At 47.8% G+C, this 19476-nt stretch overlaps 1 protein-coding gene across 20 annotated transcripts in view; it reads right to left on the bottom strand.

The window, feature by feature from the left end:
* Window positions 1-18311, bottom strand: part of MAGI1 (membrane associated guanylate kinase, WW and PDZ domain containing 1) — a 291948-nt gene extending 273637 nt beyond the window's left edge. For 10 of the 20 annotated variants that reach the window (XM_072347596.1, XM_072347604.1, XM_072347602.1 and 7 more), the window contains exon 1: window positions 17600-18311. In XM_072347596.1, coding sequence (XP_072203697.1) covers window positions 17600-17888 — 289 coding nt within the window. In that variant the 5' untranslated portion in view covers window positions 17889-18311. The remainder of the gene's footprint in view (window positions 1-17599) is intronic. The other 10 variants (XM_072347593.1, XM_072347595.1, XM_072347598.1 and 7 more) reach the window with 1 other exon arrangement.
* Window positions 18312-19476: the final 1165 nt, after the last annotated feature.

The raw sequence follows: 19476 nt of genomic DNA, 5'->3' as shown, positions 1-19476 counted from the left end.
TGGGAACCCACCACCCACCCAGCAACGCTGCAGATGACCCATCCAAGTGCTGAGGGCAGCCAGCATCTCCAGGCCAGGGCAGACGGAGCCAATTTTCACACTAACTCATGGCAGCACGACAAATGCCGGAGCTTCTGTCAGAGCAGCAGCCGGCCACGTGCTGCAGCGGGACTGCAGCCCCACGCTCCTCTATGGCCAAGCTCCGCACCCTGCTCTGGGCCAAAGAGCAGCCAGGCATTTCACTAGCAAACATTCTGATGCAGCCACTTTTTTATGCTCTGAGAGGTTTACTTTTTTTTTTGACAAGACAGGTTCTATTATCTGCCCCATATAATAAAACTGGCCTTTTGGCTCTTCCATTAGTACCAGACCCCCAAGCCAGAGATGAACTTTGAGCAACACAAAGCTGCATTTCCAGATCAGGGCAGCACTCAGACAGCGCATTTGACGTGGCATCTTTTCACATCTCTTGGGTAATTTTTTCCCTCTTGCTGCAGTCCTAACTCAGGGTTTCCAAACTGCTCTCCAGCAGCAGATATTTATTGCTGCTCTGTCCTACAGTGTCATTTCCCAACCAGCCAGGTGCTGTAGGAAGAAGAAAGATGCCATTCCCTGCTATCAAGAGCTATGAAACGTCTTGAGAAAAACTTGTGAAGGTTAAGCAGGTGGGCACAAGATGAAAGCAAAGCAATCCTAAGACTGAAAAGTGCGACTTCAGTATTTTGCAATGTTGAACACTTTTTTACTTTTAAAAGAAAATAAAGAGAGAGAATCAAACTTCTCACAACCAAAGTAACAGTGAAGAAAACTCTCTCCCATCAGGATTAAAATACACTGCTTGCCCACAACTGGACACACACAGTGGGTCTGGTTCCCAACCAGGACTCACAATACTGATGCCTGTAACTCTTCACATTTACCATCTCCCTCTGCTTCCCTGTGCAGCACCCAAGCCTGCCCCTGGTGAAACGATGCCAACTGAGCAGAAACAACAAACTCAAAGCAGGCAGCTCCAAAGAGCCCTATGACATGTGGGAACGGCACGTCTTTCTCCATCTGTGCTACCCTGTTTGGGAAGCAATCCTTCAGGAGCCAGTTATCAGCTCCTAATGACTAGTTTTGTTACTTACGGGCTTCCACAATGAAATAGAGGGCGGCTGAGGTTACCACGCTGTGGTAATAAGGAAATATAAGGGGATTAGAATCATTAAAAGCTAATCAGGGTAGAATTATATATTTTTAATTAGCAGCTGCTGTGTGGTTAAAGCACTAGAATCCCCTCACTGCTTGCTGGAAAGTGCAACCAACTGAACGCTATTTGAAGTGCAAGAAACATACTTTTACATGGAAAATATATTAAGGAAAATTTTAAAATGGCTTTAAAAATAATAGATGTTGTAAAACCTCATTATAGATCATTCTTTTTGCTTTCAGCATTGGAAAGATTCTTTTTTTAAGCCCATAAATTCTTGTTTTTAATCTTAGACTGAATGCAGGCCAAATATATAAAAAGGGAATTGTTTACAATACATTGCACATATTGTTTCTTCAAACCACAAAGTAGTTACCCGTAAATCCTCCAGCATTTGGTATAAACATATAGTGTTTGTCTACTCATTCTAAGTCTAGAAAAGGACATATTTCAGCAGAGCCTGAAGAGGTATTCGCTGCATGAATAACAGAGTGAATAAAACTTGTCATCTGGATTTTCTTGTAACAACACACTTTAATCCACAACTCCCAAGTACAGAACCAGATCTCTGTGGTTTCTATAACCACTCCTGTTCATACCGCTGTGTTTTTAAATTATTCTTTAGTTGCATTTTAGCTGAGAACCTTCCTACATTATCACTGAGAGACTCTGCCAGGCACCGCTCCCCAAAGACTTTGCTTTGTTTAAATCTGAAGCCAACCCAACAGCCCGTCATCTGAAAAAAAGCTTGTTTTTTGTTGCAGGGAGTTCAGCTCTAAGGAGGCTGATCACAGCAGGCAGATGCTTGCCAACAAGAGCTGCTCTCTTAGCACCTGAATCTGGCAGAAGCCTACTGAAAAACCCCAAAGAGCAAAGCAGCTGGTCTTGCCTTCAAACAAGTCCTTCATATTCCTGGTGTTAGCTCAGCCTCCTCCCCAGCCCAACAGCTCTGTCCTGTTTTGGCCCAACAAAGGGCAGCAGCAGGACAAGCCCCTCGTACCCCTCAGCTCTGCTAACTGGTTCTTTCCACTAATAAAAATGCCAATAAAAACAAGATGCTGGTGGGAATCTCCTGCAGACCCTTCCCACTCACTCTTACCTAAATCAGAAGTAAAATTAGCACAGAAGAGGGGAAGATTCACAAGGACCATTAGCATACGCCAAGACATATGTTTGCATGGTACTGATGAGGATCAACAAGCTCTTTGCCCTCCAAATAATCTAATTTTGACTACATCACATCCACCAAGGGTGGGCATATCCCCAAGGCCAGTCAGCTGGACAGCCTGGTCTGGTTCCAGTACCAGTGGTGGGCATCATCCTGCCCAGGAAGGGGGACAATTCCCAGCCTCCCAGGCATCTCTCAGGGAGATCATGTAAAGATTCTGCTATTACAAAAGATAAATGTCTTTAGATTTGACTGTTTCTGATAAAAAAAACAACATTTCCTCTGAAACATCTGCAGCATAATGCAGTCAGCACAGTGTCTGCTAACAGGAACTGCTGCTTCAAAGAGTTATCAAGTCCTGGATGACATCCGCTGCCAACTCAGGAGGCTTTGACTAACTGTCGGGAAAAGCCGACTCAGAAAACCCAACAGCCATGAGATGACTTCAGGACCAAATACTTCAGGACCTCTGCTGATTCAGACCAACACAGCCTGCCCTGGAAAAAAGAAATCAGCCTCCTCCTTGGTAAATTGTTGGGCCTCAGAGATGGGTGCTGTTGGTAAGTCTGTCCTCATCAACACCACACAGAAGTAACACCCAAACTATTACCATAAACATGGCACTTTGAAGTCAGCCATCCCTGCAGACACCCCCTGCCAAGAAAAGGCGAGCAGTGGAATCAAAGGCTTCCACACAGCCATGACATGGAGCTGCACCCAGGCAGGCAAATAACGGCCGACGTTAATTGCCCGTAGCATGACATGACTGCACAATCCTAGAGGTATTGACTTCTTCGCGACATCTTTCTTTCAACTCCACCCCATGCTGGGACTTTAATCTGCAGGGCTGTGATGGCACTATCAGCAGTGTTAGAGGCGAGACTAAAAATAAACATGGGACAAGAAAAATGCAAAACTCCTCCTCCCGGCGAGGTCTGGAGGGAATTTCCTGAGTCAGGCAGACTGCTCTCTTCCTTGTTTACTTGTTACTAAGTATGAATTTTCACAGCAACGTGTGTGGTTTTTCAAGTCAAAGCCAACAAGACTCTTAACGTCCTAACACTGAGCATCACTAACCCTGTCTGGAGGGATGAGATCCTTGCTGCTTCCCTACCACACTGCACACTGCACTTCCAGGTCAAATATACAAGTTGTGGGGCAAACACAATCCACTGGGCCACAGGATGAAGGACATCAGCTCCCACAATAGCCCGCAACACCTCTAGCACCTGAGATACCATGCTAGACCCATTAAGGTGTGTTTACCACCAAGTAAAGAAGGCACCACCCCACACTGAGAGGAGCTGGAAGGGCGGCCCTTCCAAGAGGCACCACTTCAAAGGCATTCTGGGGAGCAAAACTCAGCTTTTCTCCCTATGACAGCCATGGAGCACACAGCAGCCACCACTACAACTGACTTCAGATCTATACAAAAAAATTGGCACAAAGATTGTTTATGAAGAGCTAAAAATTAAGTTTGATTTTAAAATAGCGCAGCCACCAGTAACGGCTCAGAGGGTCACATTCTTCTCCCATCTCAGCCTCCTCCCCTTTGAGACCTCCTTTTTGCCCAGAAGCCTTCCCAAAATGGCCTGCAAACTGGGCAGAAACCCCCACCGAGAGGGGAGGGGGGAAATGCCAGCCTGAAAAGCTGAAGGAAAGGAGCAGACTCATGCAAGGATGCTCAGCAGCTCATGGAGCGCTTGCTGTTTTCTCAGAACCAATGCTGCAGCAGAGGCCATTCCTGTCTGCAGAAACTTGGTACATTAGATGCTGGGGAATTTCATGAAAATTTTAGGAGATAATTGCAGGTTCCTGCCTGCTCTCAAATTCAATCAGGCACTTTTTCCACTTCACAACATGCAACTCTCCATGTACCCTCGTTCACCTTCCCTAACCCTGAGCACACACACAAGGAAACACAACTCTCCAACTCCGCAAACCTCCAGCCTAAGCCAACACTTTGGAAAACTATGAGTTAAACGCAGGAACACTTCAATCCCAACCCACAAAGGCTGTAAGAAGTGTGAGCTTTACTTGGTTGGTAGGGTATCTAAACAGAATCACAAACTGGCTGATTGCTAAACGTCTGCCCCTGTCTGCAATGCGGTGTCCAAGAGCTAACTCAGTACCCATGGAAAGAATCAGAGAAGCATCTAAGAAAAATAAAGCATTAGCCCAAAGATAGCTAACTGGCATTACACATTACATGCCTTCTCCCCAAAAAGATTCTAGTCATCCAGAGATCTTCCCCTGACCACAGAGGGATGGACTTCTACCATGCAGTATACAACACCCTCTGTTACATACCCCTTGACCTTACATACAATTGAAAATCTGACTTGTTAGAGCTACTAATTTCCAAAGGCTTTGCTATGTACTTAAAAATCTCATTATCTAGAATTAGAAATTAGATTCTTTGAATAAATACATCAGTCCCAAATGACAGAAACAGCCTCTATTGAGCAAGTGCCACAGGTTTTGTGGCTTCATTTATCTAACACAGTCTTCACAGTTATTCACACGTATGTCCAACTTTACACTACTGGCATTACAAAGCACACAGCAAGTTCTGTGATAGCTCACGTGTAACTTCAGAACATTTGAAAGAAAAGCTCTGAATCCCATAAAACAGCTGCAGTAAACTTTAAAGCCACAGTATTTTCAGTTAGCAGGGATGCCCTTCTAGGGTTAATGGAAGTTTTACAGTTTATTTCCTCCCTCTACTTAAAACCATCTTGTACCCGAATGACACACCAGGCAGAGTAGATGAAAATGGCAAAATAAAAGAAATCCACAATGAGAACATTAAGGTACACATCTTGTAAATGCAACAGCCAGCTGACCTAAATAAAAGCAGCACAGGGGAGAAACACAAGGCACTATCTTTGCACAGACAGATGAGGAATTGCTGCTCTCAGCCTCTCCTCTTGAGTGATACGCAGCCCTCAGTGGCAGCTCCTGCCGTGGCCAGGGCCAGGCATGGGACTGCAGCCCTGAAGATGCAACAGAGATGAACTGAAATATCTCAGCTAGCTCAATTGCTGGCCACAGGCACATATATTCTGTTTTTACTTGCACGGCTTTGTTTTAAACCAGACCTTGTCCGCAGGGTTCCAAAATAAAGCAGTTGCTCATACAGCTTTTAAAGAGTCAGAAGCTTTGGACACGTTGGGACAAATCCCACCAAATATAAGAACAGTGTATTGTACGGATTAACACTGCCTTATGTGGCCTTCGAAAGACAGGCAGGAACATCTGCCTCAACTCTGCACAGAAGGATGGCCTCAACCTGAATTCAGGCCCATATATGCTAAAAATTAAACCAAAACAAAATGGAAGTTGATGCAATCAAAGCCTCTCCAGTTGCTCGGCACTATGACCAGGTGTCTACATCAGCCTGCCAAACTTAAAGGTTGGCAAACTTTTAAAGGCATTTACTTCTACTTTCGGTGTATACTCTTGTCCTGAATCATTAAAACAAATGCACTGAGCTCACTCTCCCCCTGCCCCCCATGCAAGTAGCAAAACTTCATTAGTGGAACAATAACTGCAGCGTTTCGCTGGGAAGAGACTGGAGTGCAGGGAGGAAAAATGGTAAATGGGGCAGAGTTATTGAAGAAATGGGTTAATTATCAACCACAGGCATGAGAGTGTGGGAACACAACAGCAACCTGGCCTGGCACAATTTGGACAAGCAGAAATTGACCCGAACGTGTTGCAAGAAGAGAGAAGTTGGTTTTGCAACATATCTGCGGGGTATTTGGGATGCACTAATTTTATTAGCCAGGGATGCAATAGCCAGTAGGACAGGTTTAATAACCATTAAAAAATACATTTTATGTCTGATATCAGGATTCAGAAACAGATCAGACATTTCTTCACATATAATGAAGAGCCAAAAGCATAATTTATATTAAAAAACAAAAGGAAGAAAGAAACACCATAAAGAAGGACCAGAAAGCCTCCATGCTTCTGGGCACAAACTGCCTCTGTGTGCAGCACACCAGGACAGTCTCGCAGGGACAGGTTTGTCTCACCAGTGGGTGCCAGTTTCTAATGTTCTCTTCTAAAACGTGCTGTATTCACAGCAATCTGTAACAGGAAACTCACTGAAAGGCAGTGATGCATCCTACAGCAAAGTAAGCCACAGCATTCCAGCAACCAGTTCGTTTCCTGAACCTACTCACCAGAAGGAAAACAAAGTCAAAATGCAAAAATCAGAGCAAAAATTGTAACTAGCAAAAATCACTTTACCACATCAGCTCAAGTTTGTCAAAAATGATGGGCTTATAACAGATTTTAAAAAATATATATTACAAAACTAGTGGGTATAAATAGAAATGCCGGGATATGACATGCCTTCAAGATATAGAAAGCATCAGGATTGTCCTCAGATTGCCTCCTGACTGCTGCCAGCATCCCTTCTGAGCAATGGGGCTTCCCCAGGCAGAACAGTGGGTGACAGCGACCTGGTGCCACACAGGGCACAGCACCTCTGGGCCAGGAGGAATGATGGGGTTGTGCCCTCAGTATCACAGCTCAGGTGCACCCAATGGAGCTTGGTTCATCACAGCAGTGGTTGGCTGCGCACACATGACATTCTTTAAGAGAAAACAGCCTTTTCAATTGAGCAGTTCTGACATTCCCAGCAGTTACCGCCAGCTCCATGACTTTGCATCCAGCACCTGCCCACATACGCTCCTTCTGGTAAAGCATCAGCTGCACAGAAGTAATTGAAAACATTTAAGCAAAAAACCTTTTGTCATATTGCAAAATGTTAACACCACTCAGGGCACTTCACTGCTCTAAAGGACAGTACAGCCACGTGGCTGCAGACGCAGCTTTTCCAGCCTGAATTATGGATTTATAACACTCAGAACAGTGAGTCCAAAAAGCCAAGACTTTGCAGTGTTCTTCCACTGCTTTTCCTCGCTGTCCCCATTGACTTAAGCAGGGAGATAGTTGATTTTTCATGTCTAAGCTCAGGCACTGAAAAAAGTAAAATGAATCCTCATCCAATGGGAAGTTGAGGAACGCAAATCCGAGCAGCTGCGTGTGAAAATTACATGAAGGCAAAAAACCACTAAGTGTAAGCCTCGGGACAGAGAAACATTCAGTCAAGTGCACAAATGCCTTCCACGTGTTCTGGATGGAAAGAAACTGAATTTTTTAAAGACCAACATGGAAACTGCTTTAAGCAATTTGTCATTTTCAATAGAGCTTCTGCAGCAAAAAAGAGATGTGGACAAGTTAAACAAGTTCCTACAGGAGCAGCTGCATGCGATGCTTCAGCTCCTGCTTTCAGTCTTCTTAGAAAAGAAATATTTATAATTTTGCCATTCAGGAAGACTTTGAAACATCACTGCCGTTTGATTTTACTTGTTAGGAGGAAATGCAGAGTTGAGAGCAGAAGAAAGCACTGCAAACACCATCCTGTATTTTATACGCTTTGGTTCAGGCGCTTTGGTGAGCAGGTGCCAACACATGAATATTTCCCATTTACCTAAGAATGAGGAACCTCAATATATTCCCTGTAAGCATCACAAATTAAACCTCACCTGAAGCTTTGAGGTACATGAAATGCAATCAGAAGGAGGGCTCTGTTTTAGAGCATCCAGGTGCTCGGCTTGACCTTGGGACAATGTTCTCATGAAAAAAACATCCTCCAAAGTTGATTCACCACAACGCACAACGATGCTGGGGGTCTCTCCTGCATTGGGGATTTGGGGGAATCAGACACACAATGAACATTCCCCACTATTTGTGCCACTGTTCTGACTGCTATTGGCATTCAGCAGTGGTCAGAAGGCTCTGAAGAGCCTCTGGGAGAGAAGCAGGCTCAGCACAGCACGGAGGTGCCCAGGAAGATGCTTGATATCTCCTAAAATCAGAGCAACAGAAGCAGAACAGTAAGCACACAAATGCCCACAGTGTGACTGTTGCCTGTTACAGTGAATTGTGCCTCCATCCGCAATCAATACACCACTTGTCATTTAAGGACTCAAGGTGGCTAAAAAAAAAAAGTTCCAGCATCTCTGGAAAAAGGCTCAAAGCAGAATGCAGATGTAACCTTCCCTGCCCAGTTAATGCAGTGTGGAAAATACTTGTATTTGCAGTCAAGGGTAAGATACCATCCCATCAGTGCAGCTGCCATGACAGCAGATGTACCCAACAAAAGCAATGTGAAATAGGGTTTGGTTAATTCATCACAACCTCTAAACATCAGTGAGCTCTCAAAGATGATGACACCGTGCCCAGCTTTTATGCAAACAGCAGTTTGCATGCTGGTTCAGACAAGCCTCAGCACCTTTTATGGACAGACAGACAGACGGACAGAAGAAGCCCTCTGTGATCTACTTACTGTGCTAGCACACACTTAAATTTAAGCCCTCTCATTTTCACTGGGGCTTTTCTCCCATGTAACAGCTTCAGCAGATCCAAATTCATGTACTCGCTGCTTACCACCCCATGATGCAACCAAGCTATCCTATCCCAGCTCAGTACTATACAAAGGCTGCCTTAGCTCCTGGAAAACCTGATGTGTTTTCTACTAATAACTGGAAAACTGAGAGCAGAAAACAGAACTAAATGGAAAAGCCACCTTGGATAGTCCCCAGGTCATCTCTTTGGCAGATAAAAATCTCAGTTTTGCAATACTTGGCCAGCACACAATCTGGCGTCACTTTGAGACTTCACAACCCCTCTTGCCCGTCTCTCTTGTCCCATATCCAGGCAGGGACAGCTCTGTGGGTGAATGCACTGCCAGCAGAACAGCCTCCAACACTGCCAGGCTTAAAATATTGCCGTAATTGACCCAGGTCTTCATTTCTTCTGCCACTCTCACAAAACCAATCACCATCTGTTAAAGTGTAACTTTCACCTGCCTTTGGAATGAGGGAGCTTAACCAACTGCATTGCCTTTTAAGGGCCAGGGAACTGCCAGCAGGGTGGAACCAGGCACCTTCCTCAGATAACCCTTGGAGCAATGCTCCAGTTTTCCCTCCCAAAATGACTCAGGGGAAACAAGGAAGGTCATGGCAGCAGCCACCTCATAAGCACCAGTGGGTAAGGAGTCAGGGTCCTGCCCTACTGAGGGCTCAGGAACACACATACCCCATGTTCCTGCAGGGACTTATCCAGGCATCACTAACTCACCCTCACCACGTGAACAGCATGGAGCAGATCAGGAATGTTTTTACCACGTTCAGATGCTGCTTGTGCATCCCATGAAAAGGGAATGGGTATGGGAACTGTTTGGGGCCACTACAGTGGTGGTTTTATGCCGTCAAATAGCTGTTGCACCGCAGTGTTTTGCCATTTACTGTGAATTTTACAGCATTGGCTGTTTGACAGCCTGAGCTGCTGCTGTCATGGGATAAGTTTCCACTAAAAAGAAAGAAAAAAAAAGAGACAGAAAAGATGCCAGAACTTCTTACTGAAGCAGCATTTGACAATAAGAATGCTACAGTACAAAAAATTGAAAATATCTATATAAACACACACAGGTCACATGTCTGAGGAGCCTCACCCAGGAATTCGAACTATTTTGATAGGTGATGCACAATGTTTTCTCAGACTCCTCCTGTTTAGCTGAGTGCAGACTGAAAACTTTCCCCTACACATAACCCTTGGACCAGCACAGCCCTGCTGTCCTCAGCGCCCTGTCTGGGTTTTCCTGCTGTGCTTCCCGCAGCAGGCAGCTATGGGGCTGAGCAGCCTCACTCCTTGCAAACACAGCCTCCAGCTATGGGAAGGACTGATGCAGGCTGTGCTTCAAGTTCAGACCAAAAGACCTCCATGTGAATTTGGGTCAGTGATTGATACTCTCAGCCAACCCACGCTTCTTCATTTATAACTGGAAAAAAAAAAGAAGGGGGGTGGGGAGTGGGGAGGGAATCCAGCTATGGTAAATGTAGGACAATACTCTTCAGCACAGGTCTCCATTCGGAAGCAGTCTGGTTTAATAGCAGCAGGTTGCACAGGACTGAGAGGAACCAACAGAACATACAGACTATGCAGAAGTTGACAAAGCGCTGCACACCGCTGCTATTTGCACATAAAACTACGACACAGAAATTGCTGGGATATGGGCAGAAGACAGTTCAATTACAAAGAAAATTAAAAGAAACAGTCAGCGCCACGATAAACAAGTTGTGATTTACTTTGAACATAACCCCTACAGAGTGCCCGACTGCTCACCCAGCAGTGCCAGAGGACATGCTCAATGCAGTCACACTGCTGCCAGTCCTTTCAACCACAGATCAGTGCAAATTAAGACATTATTCTATATTAGTCACTTCATTGTTTAAGGAAAAACATATACCAGAGACAGAGAAGAACTTGACTCTTTGTTGTGCATGAAACCAGCCTCTCTCGTCCTGAGGGTAAGGGAGGACAATGCTGGAGCAGCACCGAAGGCTGCCAGAGCCCTGCAGCTCCAACACTGCACAGAGGATGTTCAGTGGGGGGGACAACCATGTCCCCAAACACAACTAGAACAGATTTGCCCCATGTCCACCAGCTATCAGCCAGCCTAGGGCACATTGTGCCACATGGCCCCAGCTGTCCTCATGCAGGCTGTCCTCTAGCAGCAGCCCGGGGCAGCACAAGCTATTTCAGGCACCGCATCCTCACGGGGATCCCACAGCAATGCTGCATCCCAGATTCTACATCGATGCAGGCATTTAGGGTGAGCAGAACAAAATGATTTTTGCCCAGACTGCCCTGGGAGAGCTGTCTGTAATCAGCTGGAAATACGCTTCTCCAGTCCTGCAGAAAGCTTTCATGCCTCTGCTTTTAAGAGACACGCTGCTGTACAGCAGATCCTCTCCCAACACCCATCTCCCATTTAGAGGCAGGAGACAGCTGTGGCACTGGTAACAAATCCAGAAGGGAGCATGGGGAAGTCTCTCCTGAGACCAACGCCTGAGCAGTCCCCTCTGTCTCTCTCCAGCCACCCCCAGCTTCCAGTGAACTGCCAGAGAACTGTTCCTCTGGCAGTCCAACCCCCATGAGGTCCTCCTGCATCCCTACATCACTACCTGATAGCTGCATGCACACCTTTGGGAATGGAGGACTCCATCTGTTCCTTACACGCTCCCCACTATTTTTAAGAAAGATCCTCTCACAGTTACTCTGAAGCCCGGATTCTTACCTTTCCAGTTCAACCTGTTTGGAGACTGCTTACCCATCTTTTGCTTATGCATCACCCTCAAAATAAAGAAAAACAAATCAAGGCATCTGTGTCTGTCATCAGTTAGGGCTAATATCCGCTCTGTACAGGATCCTCACCGCAGCAATAAGCGGAGCTGAACATGAAAGTGTTTTTTTGAAAGCACACAATATCTGCACAGCTTTGTTTGTGTTGAAGGAGTGGCTGGATTTTAGGCAGCCTCACTTTCAAAGGCTTTTTGTTAATAACTAAGTGAAAAACCCCAGAGCTGAGGTTTTCCCCTGATTTAAGGATATGAAGAAAGAAAAGTCTGGTCTCTTCCCAACCTAATTGTAAGGAGGCACTGATCTTCCAAAATTACACATGTGCAGTCCAAGACAATGGACTCTTTCCACAAGGATTAGCAAACTACAGAGCTGATGCCTCATTCAAATGCACTGCAACTGTGAGTGCATCTGCTCCACTCTGCAAGGGAGACTCCCTTGTTTGCTTTGGGGGTTTTGTTGTTTCATTCACAAAGGCAGGAGGACACCTTGTGCTATTTACTTACCAAGCAGCACTGTTTGGCCTCAAGAGGACACTCAATGAAAACAGTAAAGACATTTGTTTGTTTGTTTTCTTTTCAGTTATGATACAAACCCTGTGCAGCACAAAAACAGGAACTGTTCTCAGCCAAAAGCCAACTCTGCAAAAACAGAACCAAAACAGCAGGACCTGAAGAAAAAACTGCTTTGCTTCTGAAAGGTACACTAGGGGCAATTAAAAATATATGTGTAGGCTTAAAGTATATTATTAACACAAAACAGCTCAGCACAAATGATGCCAAAGGCAGAACCGGGAATTAGAAGAGAATGGTGCCATCATTCCAGCCTGCAGCAGCTTTGGAAACCATGGGAAATGTCAGGGCACGAAGGATGGATGGAGTGTCTGACCTTTGGAAAGTGGAGGGTGGATATGGACAAAAACATCCCAGCTCGCCTGAGCCACACCATTCTAATGGGGCCAGGAGGGATGCTGGCCCACCTGTCTGGTCCGGAAGGAAGAGACATGAAAAATATATATAAAATAATAATAATAAATCCAAGCCTGACAGCATATCAGCCTAGGGTGAAGGCTGCCAAGATGCTCTGGGATTAGGCAGCTTCTGCCACAGCTCTCCATCAGATCAGCAGAAAACAAACCCTGGCCAGTAGCCCAGGCTGAGGTTTGTTTCCCAACACCGGCTCCCTGAAGAGCACCTCACACTTAATGCACAGCATGCATTTCATGTGTGGCTCTCCGGATGGAGCAGAAAGCCCGGTGTTCTTCAGGAGCTGCTCCTGCACTCCTGGCAGTGCTGCTGCTGTTGCTGTCCCACAGGCAGTGCCTCCAGTGACGTTCATCTGACACAAGGAGGATGGTGCACCCTGTGCCTTTAGTGTAAAAAGATGACTTAACATGTAGGGAAAAAATATACATATCCAATCTTGTATATGACTTAGAGATCTATTCTGCAGGAACATGAAGCCAGAGGGGTCAGGATTTTGCTGCTCCAGGGACTGGTACCCATTGCAGGAGGAGGGGGGGACATTTCTTGGGCAGCAAAGAAAGAGATACAGCAATGGTCAGAAAGTTCATGAAGGATCTTGAGCCAGGACGAGATGACAATCCCAAAGACAACAATACAATGAGCTACAGATAGTTTAGTTTTCAAAGCTGTTAAGAGGTTAAATTGAAGTTTCTAACAAGACACGCAGAAGATGAACCTTAAATCTCACAACAGCAGCTCGGTAATTCACTCGTGCAGAAGTTGTAACTGTCTTAAAAAATAAGCTGAAACAACACACGGGATGGTGTTAACATCTTATTTTGCAACACTGCTGCAATACTGCTCATAATGAGACTTTAATTGTGATTTAATTGCACTGTGATCTGGCTGTCCATAAAGAGGGAGCCCGGAGTCCCATCACAATGAGTGGAAAGATTAACCTCATTGTAAAAAACATAATCCCGTTTCACGCCATTAGAAGGATCGTATTAATTCCAACTCAGGGATGCAGCACTGAATCACTGCCCCAAGCAGGACGGCTGCGCCCTACCACAGCAGCATCAGCTTCTGCACCCTTGCAAGGAGAGGGCCCTATAGTCAGCACAGCAACAGCCAGACAGCCATCCAGCAGCAGCATTTCAGCAGGCAGGCGGACATCTTTCAGATGATGCAGGCAGTGCCACTTTAAAGAGTGAAGATTAATGGTTTGCAACAAAATATATGAGAAGCGACGCGAAAGAGAGGATCTGTCCTCTTTTATTTTACATCTCGGTAGTGACTGGCCCTGTCTGATGCTCATCCCAGAGGGGCAGCATTGAAAACAGACCTTACCAGTCTAAAATGTACCAACATCTCCGCACTTGGCATGTCGGAGTTTTCACTCTGAATCCACTTATGTTCTCAAAGCACTTTTCTCACAAACCATCTCTAGGAAGAAAAAGCCCAACCTCTGCTCACGCCAGCTTTTGGGAAGAAGCTGTTTTTATTCACTTTGGTGAGTGAAACTGATCTCAACACTTCGCTGCTATGGCAAATGCCAACCTGATGTTGCAAGTGTTCACTCATCCAACCATGCCTGAGGACTTACCTCAGGGCCAAGTTAATGTTTGAAAAGGAAGGAACAGAGCCCATATCACAGGGTAAACAGCCAGCAGTTCCATCTGGGGCCACACCTGCTCCTGCTCACCCTGAACGTGGCTGACATAAAGCCACAGCTCCTCAGGACCAGCCCAGCTCCAAAGCACTACCAGAATCATTAATTGCATCGACCTGATGGAAATCCATCACCATTTCACAGCCATTGGTTACGCAGGGAGTTAGGATCCTGAGAGAGACTTTTTTCAGGAGCAAAGAGTTGAATGAAGGACTGAAAAAAAAAAAAAAAAGCAATTTAAAACTAAGCATACGGGAACAAAAGCTTCAGCAGATCTCCTGCCCCAGCGCCTGGCTTGGGCAGCAGCTGGCACAGGTCACCAACCAGAGTACGAAAACAAAAGGCCAGAGCCCAAAAGCTCTATAAATGCATCTCTCCCTCTCAGGGGGAGAAAGAAAAGCCAAACATCATGCCTTAAAGGAAACGCCATGTGGTAGATATGAAGATACAGCCTTCATTCTTCCCTCGTAAAGACAGTATGATGAACTGCTGCTGCGTTGGGCCACACTGCCGTACTCCCACACAGGGTGCCCAGTTTAGCACCCTGCCACTTATTTCTGATTTCTCTGAGCGAGCTATTCTGAAAACCATGAATTATACTTCAGCTTTAGCAATACAGCCAAGAAACAGCTGTTACAGCAACACACGTTTTATGCAAGAACGTGCTACCACCGCTCCTATAATCCCATCTATTCATTCTATACTCTCAGACCAAGTAATAATAAAACAGCATTCATTAACCACACAGGAGTTCATTGCCAGTCTCATCAGAATGAAGGCACGGATGTAAGATGAAAACAGTCATAAAAGCAGTGCGTGTTAACGGAGCTTCCCTTTGCACCTCTGACAGCTCTGAAAGACACACGGCAGCAGATTCTTCCTCTCTCTTCCCCAAAACAACCCACTACAGTGGTATTTTTTCACCCTCAAACATAACACCAAAAAAGGGCACAAAGGCTTTTTTTCCTTTCTCTCCCCCATAGAAGTTCTTTAGCTCCACACTCTCCCTCTCTCAGGGTAAGCGAAGGACCAAGAAATCCCACGCCAGCAATATGAAATACTGCTCTTCCAATTAAGCAAATTCATGAACGTTCCCCATTTTTGTACTTTGTGGGAACCTACTCAAACTTACAGCTCACAAAAGAAAAAGAAAATATTGCATGTAGACCTGCAAGTCTATAAACCTCAGTTTAATGACAGAACACGTGCACAGCTTATTCGACCTTAGTTTCACATCCCAGTCCCTTGTTGTCCACTAACTGCAAGGTCAGAACACCTATTTTCTCTGTTTGTGCTCATAGATGACTGACTCATTTATAGTAAATTTCCTGTTTTTCCAGCCTTGTAAATGTCATACGAAATAAACCAGGCAGTAAAACGTATACATTTCCAGGCTAAGATCACCCTAGTGCTGCAGCACCAGCAGACCAGGCACCACGCACTGGGAAGAGGAGGAGAATCAATTAGATGTGTGCTTCCACCCTCATCTTCACATTCCTTCACTGCCTGCTCCAGTGCCACACGCCTCCTGTCGCGTGACAGCTGCCATCCCCACAATGAGCTTTTTAATCAGCAAAGAAGTCATGTATTTTAATTGAAACACTCTCCTTTCCTACGCGTGGAATCCCGACCCACGAGGGAGCTCCCTGCTCAGTGTAGAGCAGCACACAGATGCCAGGCTATCATTGAGAGGCACACGGAATGATTTCCAAACCACAAAGAAAGAAAGAAAAATGAACAATAGACAAAACTATATATTTCTATTCTACATTTCATTCTAACAAAGCATTCAAAAAGCAATCATCATCACCACCATAACCAGGCTTGGCTCTCCCCTCTGGGTACGGATGATGCAAGGCTCAAGTGCCTGCCCTGACTTCAGGCACAGCTTTGAACTTTTTCCTCCCCAGCTCCAGGAAATCCCAACCAGCACCCTACAAACTCCTGCTTCAACCATCCTGGAGCCAAGGTGTGTTTACCATCAAATTCTGTCATTTCTGGTTCATTTCAAAGATAAGTTTCTATTTAGACTAATGTATGTTTTCAAAACAAGCAAAAGTTTAATCACCAGTCGCTTGCTGGGAAGGACTCACACACCTTCCTTCACACACCAACCACAATGTAACATCGCAGGCTGTATGTTAACACCTACAACAACTGGTACACCAAAACCTGCCCTGTTTCCCCATACTTCAGCCTCCTGCTCTCCCCCCCCCCCACCCAATCTGGGCAGCCTGCACCAACCATTCTGTTCCTCAGCAGCAGGGAGAGCAGGCGTTAAAGACAGCTGGGTTTGGTGGAGTTTGGCACTGTTTGCTGGAATATCTCTACAATGCAAATGTTCCTAGAATCACTAAGGTTGGAAAAGACTTCTAAGATCATCCTGTCCAACCATTCACCCACCATCAATACTGCACTACCATTATCAGCCCTTAACCACCTCCACGGACTGAGACTCCACTGCTTCCCGGGGCAGTCTGTTCCAAATGTTACTGTAACTGCACATTGGTAACCTGTTTCGAATTACAGATGAATGGCTGTGCTTCCATGCAGCTCCACCCACTGCACACCCCCAAACTTCGCGATGTGCCGGGACCACGACAAACTTTCTCCTAACGACTCTCCCTATGGAACCTGCCCTTCCTTCCTCCCTCCCTCCCAGCTGTCATCGCAGGTGTCCATCTGTCGTCCCACCCATCCCATAGCAGCAACACGGGCACTTTCCTAGCACTGAATTCCAGTCCTGCCCTGGAAACTCCAAGTTGGTTGCCACGCTTTTGACGTTGACCTGTTGTACCACTGCAGGGTGTACATGGATACAAAGTGGATTCTAAAAGTATCTTGCTGTTTCGCTCCCCAGCTCAGCTCAGAGCTATACCTGTGTGTGCCCTCACCTAAGGGGCAGCAGCCCTACGCTGGGCTTCACCCGGCGAAGAGCAGCCCTAAGGGATGGGTGACAGCACTCCCCCTCTCACAAGTGACGGTCCCACACAGGCACGGAGCTCACGCTCACTTCTGGCCAAGTCTCCATCCACCATCGCTGCAGGGAGCGATGCGGAACTGCGGGAGGGGAGGAACCCAGCACCCGGTGCCCCAATACCAGATGCCGGCCCCGGTCGCAGGGCGCGCGGAGGCCAATCTCATGCAATCACTTAACGCAGGCTGGGAACGTGCGAGGAGGGCTCGGAACAACGAGCCCAGCCGTAGGGATGCAGGCGTCCGGACGCACGCTTGCACGTGGCAAAGGTGAGCACGCGCGTGTGTGCAAGCGTGACACGGGCAGCAACCTCGCTCCTCGCGCAGCCTGCGCTGCCCAAAGGGAAAACGTTCACCTCTCCCTTCCCGCACCTTCCCCACGCGCGGACACCTCCAACCCCTCGCACCTTGTCTGACGGCTTTCACCACGATGGGCTCCTTGCAGCTCCGGATCACCTCCAGCACGTCGTAGCGCGGCAGCCCGGAGACGCGCACCCCCTGCACCTCCAGCAGCAGCTCCCCCTCGCACAGCGCCTGCTCGCCGCCTCCGGCCGCCACCGCGCCCGCGTAGGGGAACTCGCCGTGCTCCGCGCCGCCCAGCAGGACGAAGCCCAGCTGCCCGCCGGGCCCGCGGCTCAGCGCGCACTGCCGCACCCGGCTGGCCCAGTGGTTCTTCTTCTGGACGACCCGCGACATGGCGCTGCGCGGCTCTCCGCGCCCGCGGCGGCGGGTTAAGCAGGTGCGCAGGGGCTCCGACCCGCTGCCTCATAGACCTCTCCGCGCCGCCCGCTCACAGCCATCACCGCCGACGCCGCGCCCGCATGGCTCCGCGCCCGCGGAAAGGACTTTAAAATGATAATAATTTTAAAAAAAATAATAAAAAAATAAAAACTAAAAGAAAAAAAAAATGTAAAAAATGTAAAAAGTGCTCAGTAAGCAAATCCGGCTCGTTCTCGCCCTCCTTCTCTCTGCCGCCGCGGGGCCGCTTTGTTTTCTCTCCTCCACCCTCTGCTCTCTCTCTCTGTCTCCGCGGGCGCGGACTCGGCGCCTTTAAGGCGCTACAAAGCCCCGCTTGTTTTGTTTCACTTCGCTCCGTCCCGCTCCGCCGCGCTCCGCACCGCCGGCGCAGGCGCCCTGACACGGCCCGCCCCGGCCCCCGCCCGCCTCCCCGCCCCCGGGCCGGCCCCGCACCCCGGGTCGAGCCGCGCGGGGCTCCGGGCGGGTGGAGGCGGAGCGCCCCTCGGGGAAGCCGTGCGCGCGGCGGTCGGTCCCGAGGGGCGGTGGGTGCCGCGCTTGGCCGCGGTCCGTGCGAGTTACGCAGGTGCGGGGTGGGCGCCCACCTGTGCTTTCGGGAGGACGCGGTGGGAAGGTTTGCACGAGCTGTGAGCGCGGTAACGAAGCGCTCGGCGGTGCCGGGAGAGGGCTGTGCGCGAGTCCGCGGTTCTCTGCTCGTCTGCTCCGGAGTGCCCGAATTTCTGATGTCGGCGATGTTCTCGCCTTTTGTTTTTTTTAATGCAGTTGTTTAGACGCAGAACAGAGCTGCACTTTCTGGTGGGGAGAAATGGTGTGCATCCATCCAGCCACCTTCGGCCACAGCTCTTCAAAGTTACCCAGAACTCGTGCAAAAAACTCTAGTGGGGACTGTCAGCGTGCCTGCACCAGCTGTCCCTCCCCACTCACACTCTGTACCGCCAAACCTGAAAGCCAGGCCACATTTTGAGCAGTCTAATGCATGACTGATCCCCGTTCAGCAAGGAGTTCGGTTGTCAGATGAGTACCTGCCCTGTTTCAGTGCCAGTCAGAGATGAGAAGTGACACTGAGGAGCAAAGCCTCTTCTTGTTCCCTGCGCTGCCCTCTCGTGTGCCCTCATCTCTCCAGTCATGCATGCACCCAAACGATCTGTGATGCCAACAGGCCGGGGGATGTATGCAACAGCTGTGGCTGCAGCTCAGCTGGACTTGGTTGCCAGACCCCAAAAGTGGGGTGACAGCAGTGCCTTTCCCAGCCCTTCCATCTGTCCCAGTTGAAAGAGGGGATCCCATCCTTCTCTCACACCCAGCATCCCCATCACTGCTACCCTGCAGCTGAGATCCCTCCCACAGCTTTTTCCCTCAAATTCCCATTCACTGCAGGTAATGCTCTGCACCCACAGAAGCTGTGCTCTCCAGTCTGAGTGGCACAGCCACCTTCAGGCTGGGGAATGGGCATGTTTTGTCCCATTGACAGAGCACAGCAGCACAGCAGTCAGCCCTGTGCTCTGCATGCCTCCATGGGAAGCTTATG

This window comes from Excalfactoria chinensis, chromosome 12, assembly GCF_039878825.1.
Source record: "Excalfactoria chinensis isolate bCotChi1 chromosome 12, bCotChi1.hap2, whole genome shotgun sequence".
In the NCBI taxonomy this organism is placed as follows: domain Eukaryota; kingdom Metazoa; phylum Chordata; class Aves; order Galliformes; family Phasianidae; genus Excalfactoria; species Excalfactoria chinensis.
This window is presented reverse-complemented; position numbering and strand designations above follow the sequence as displayed.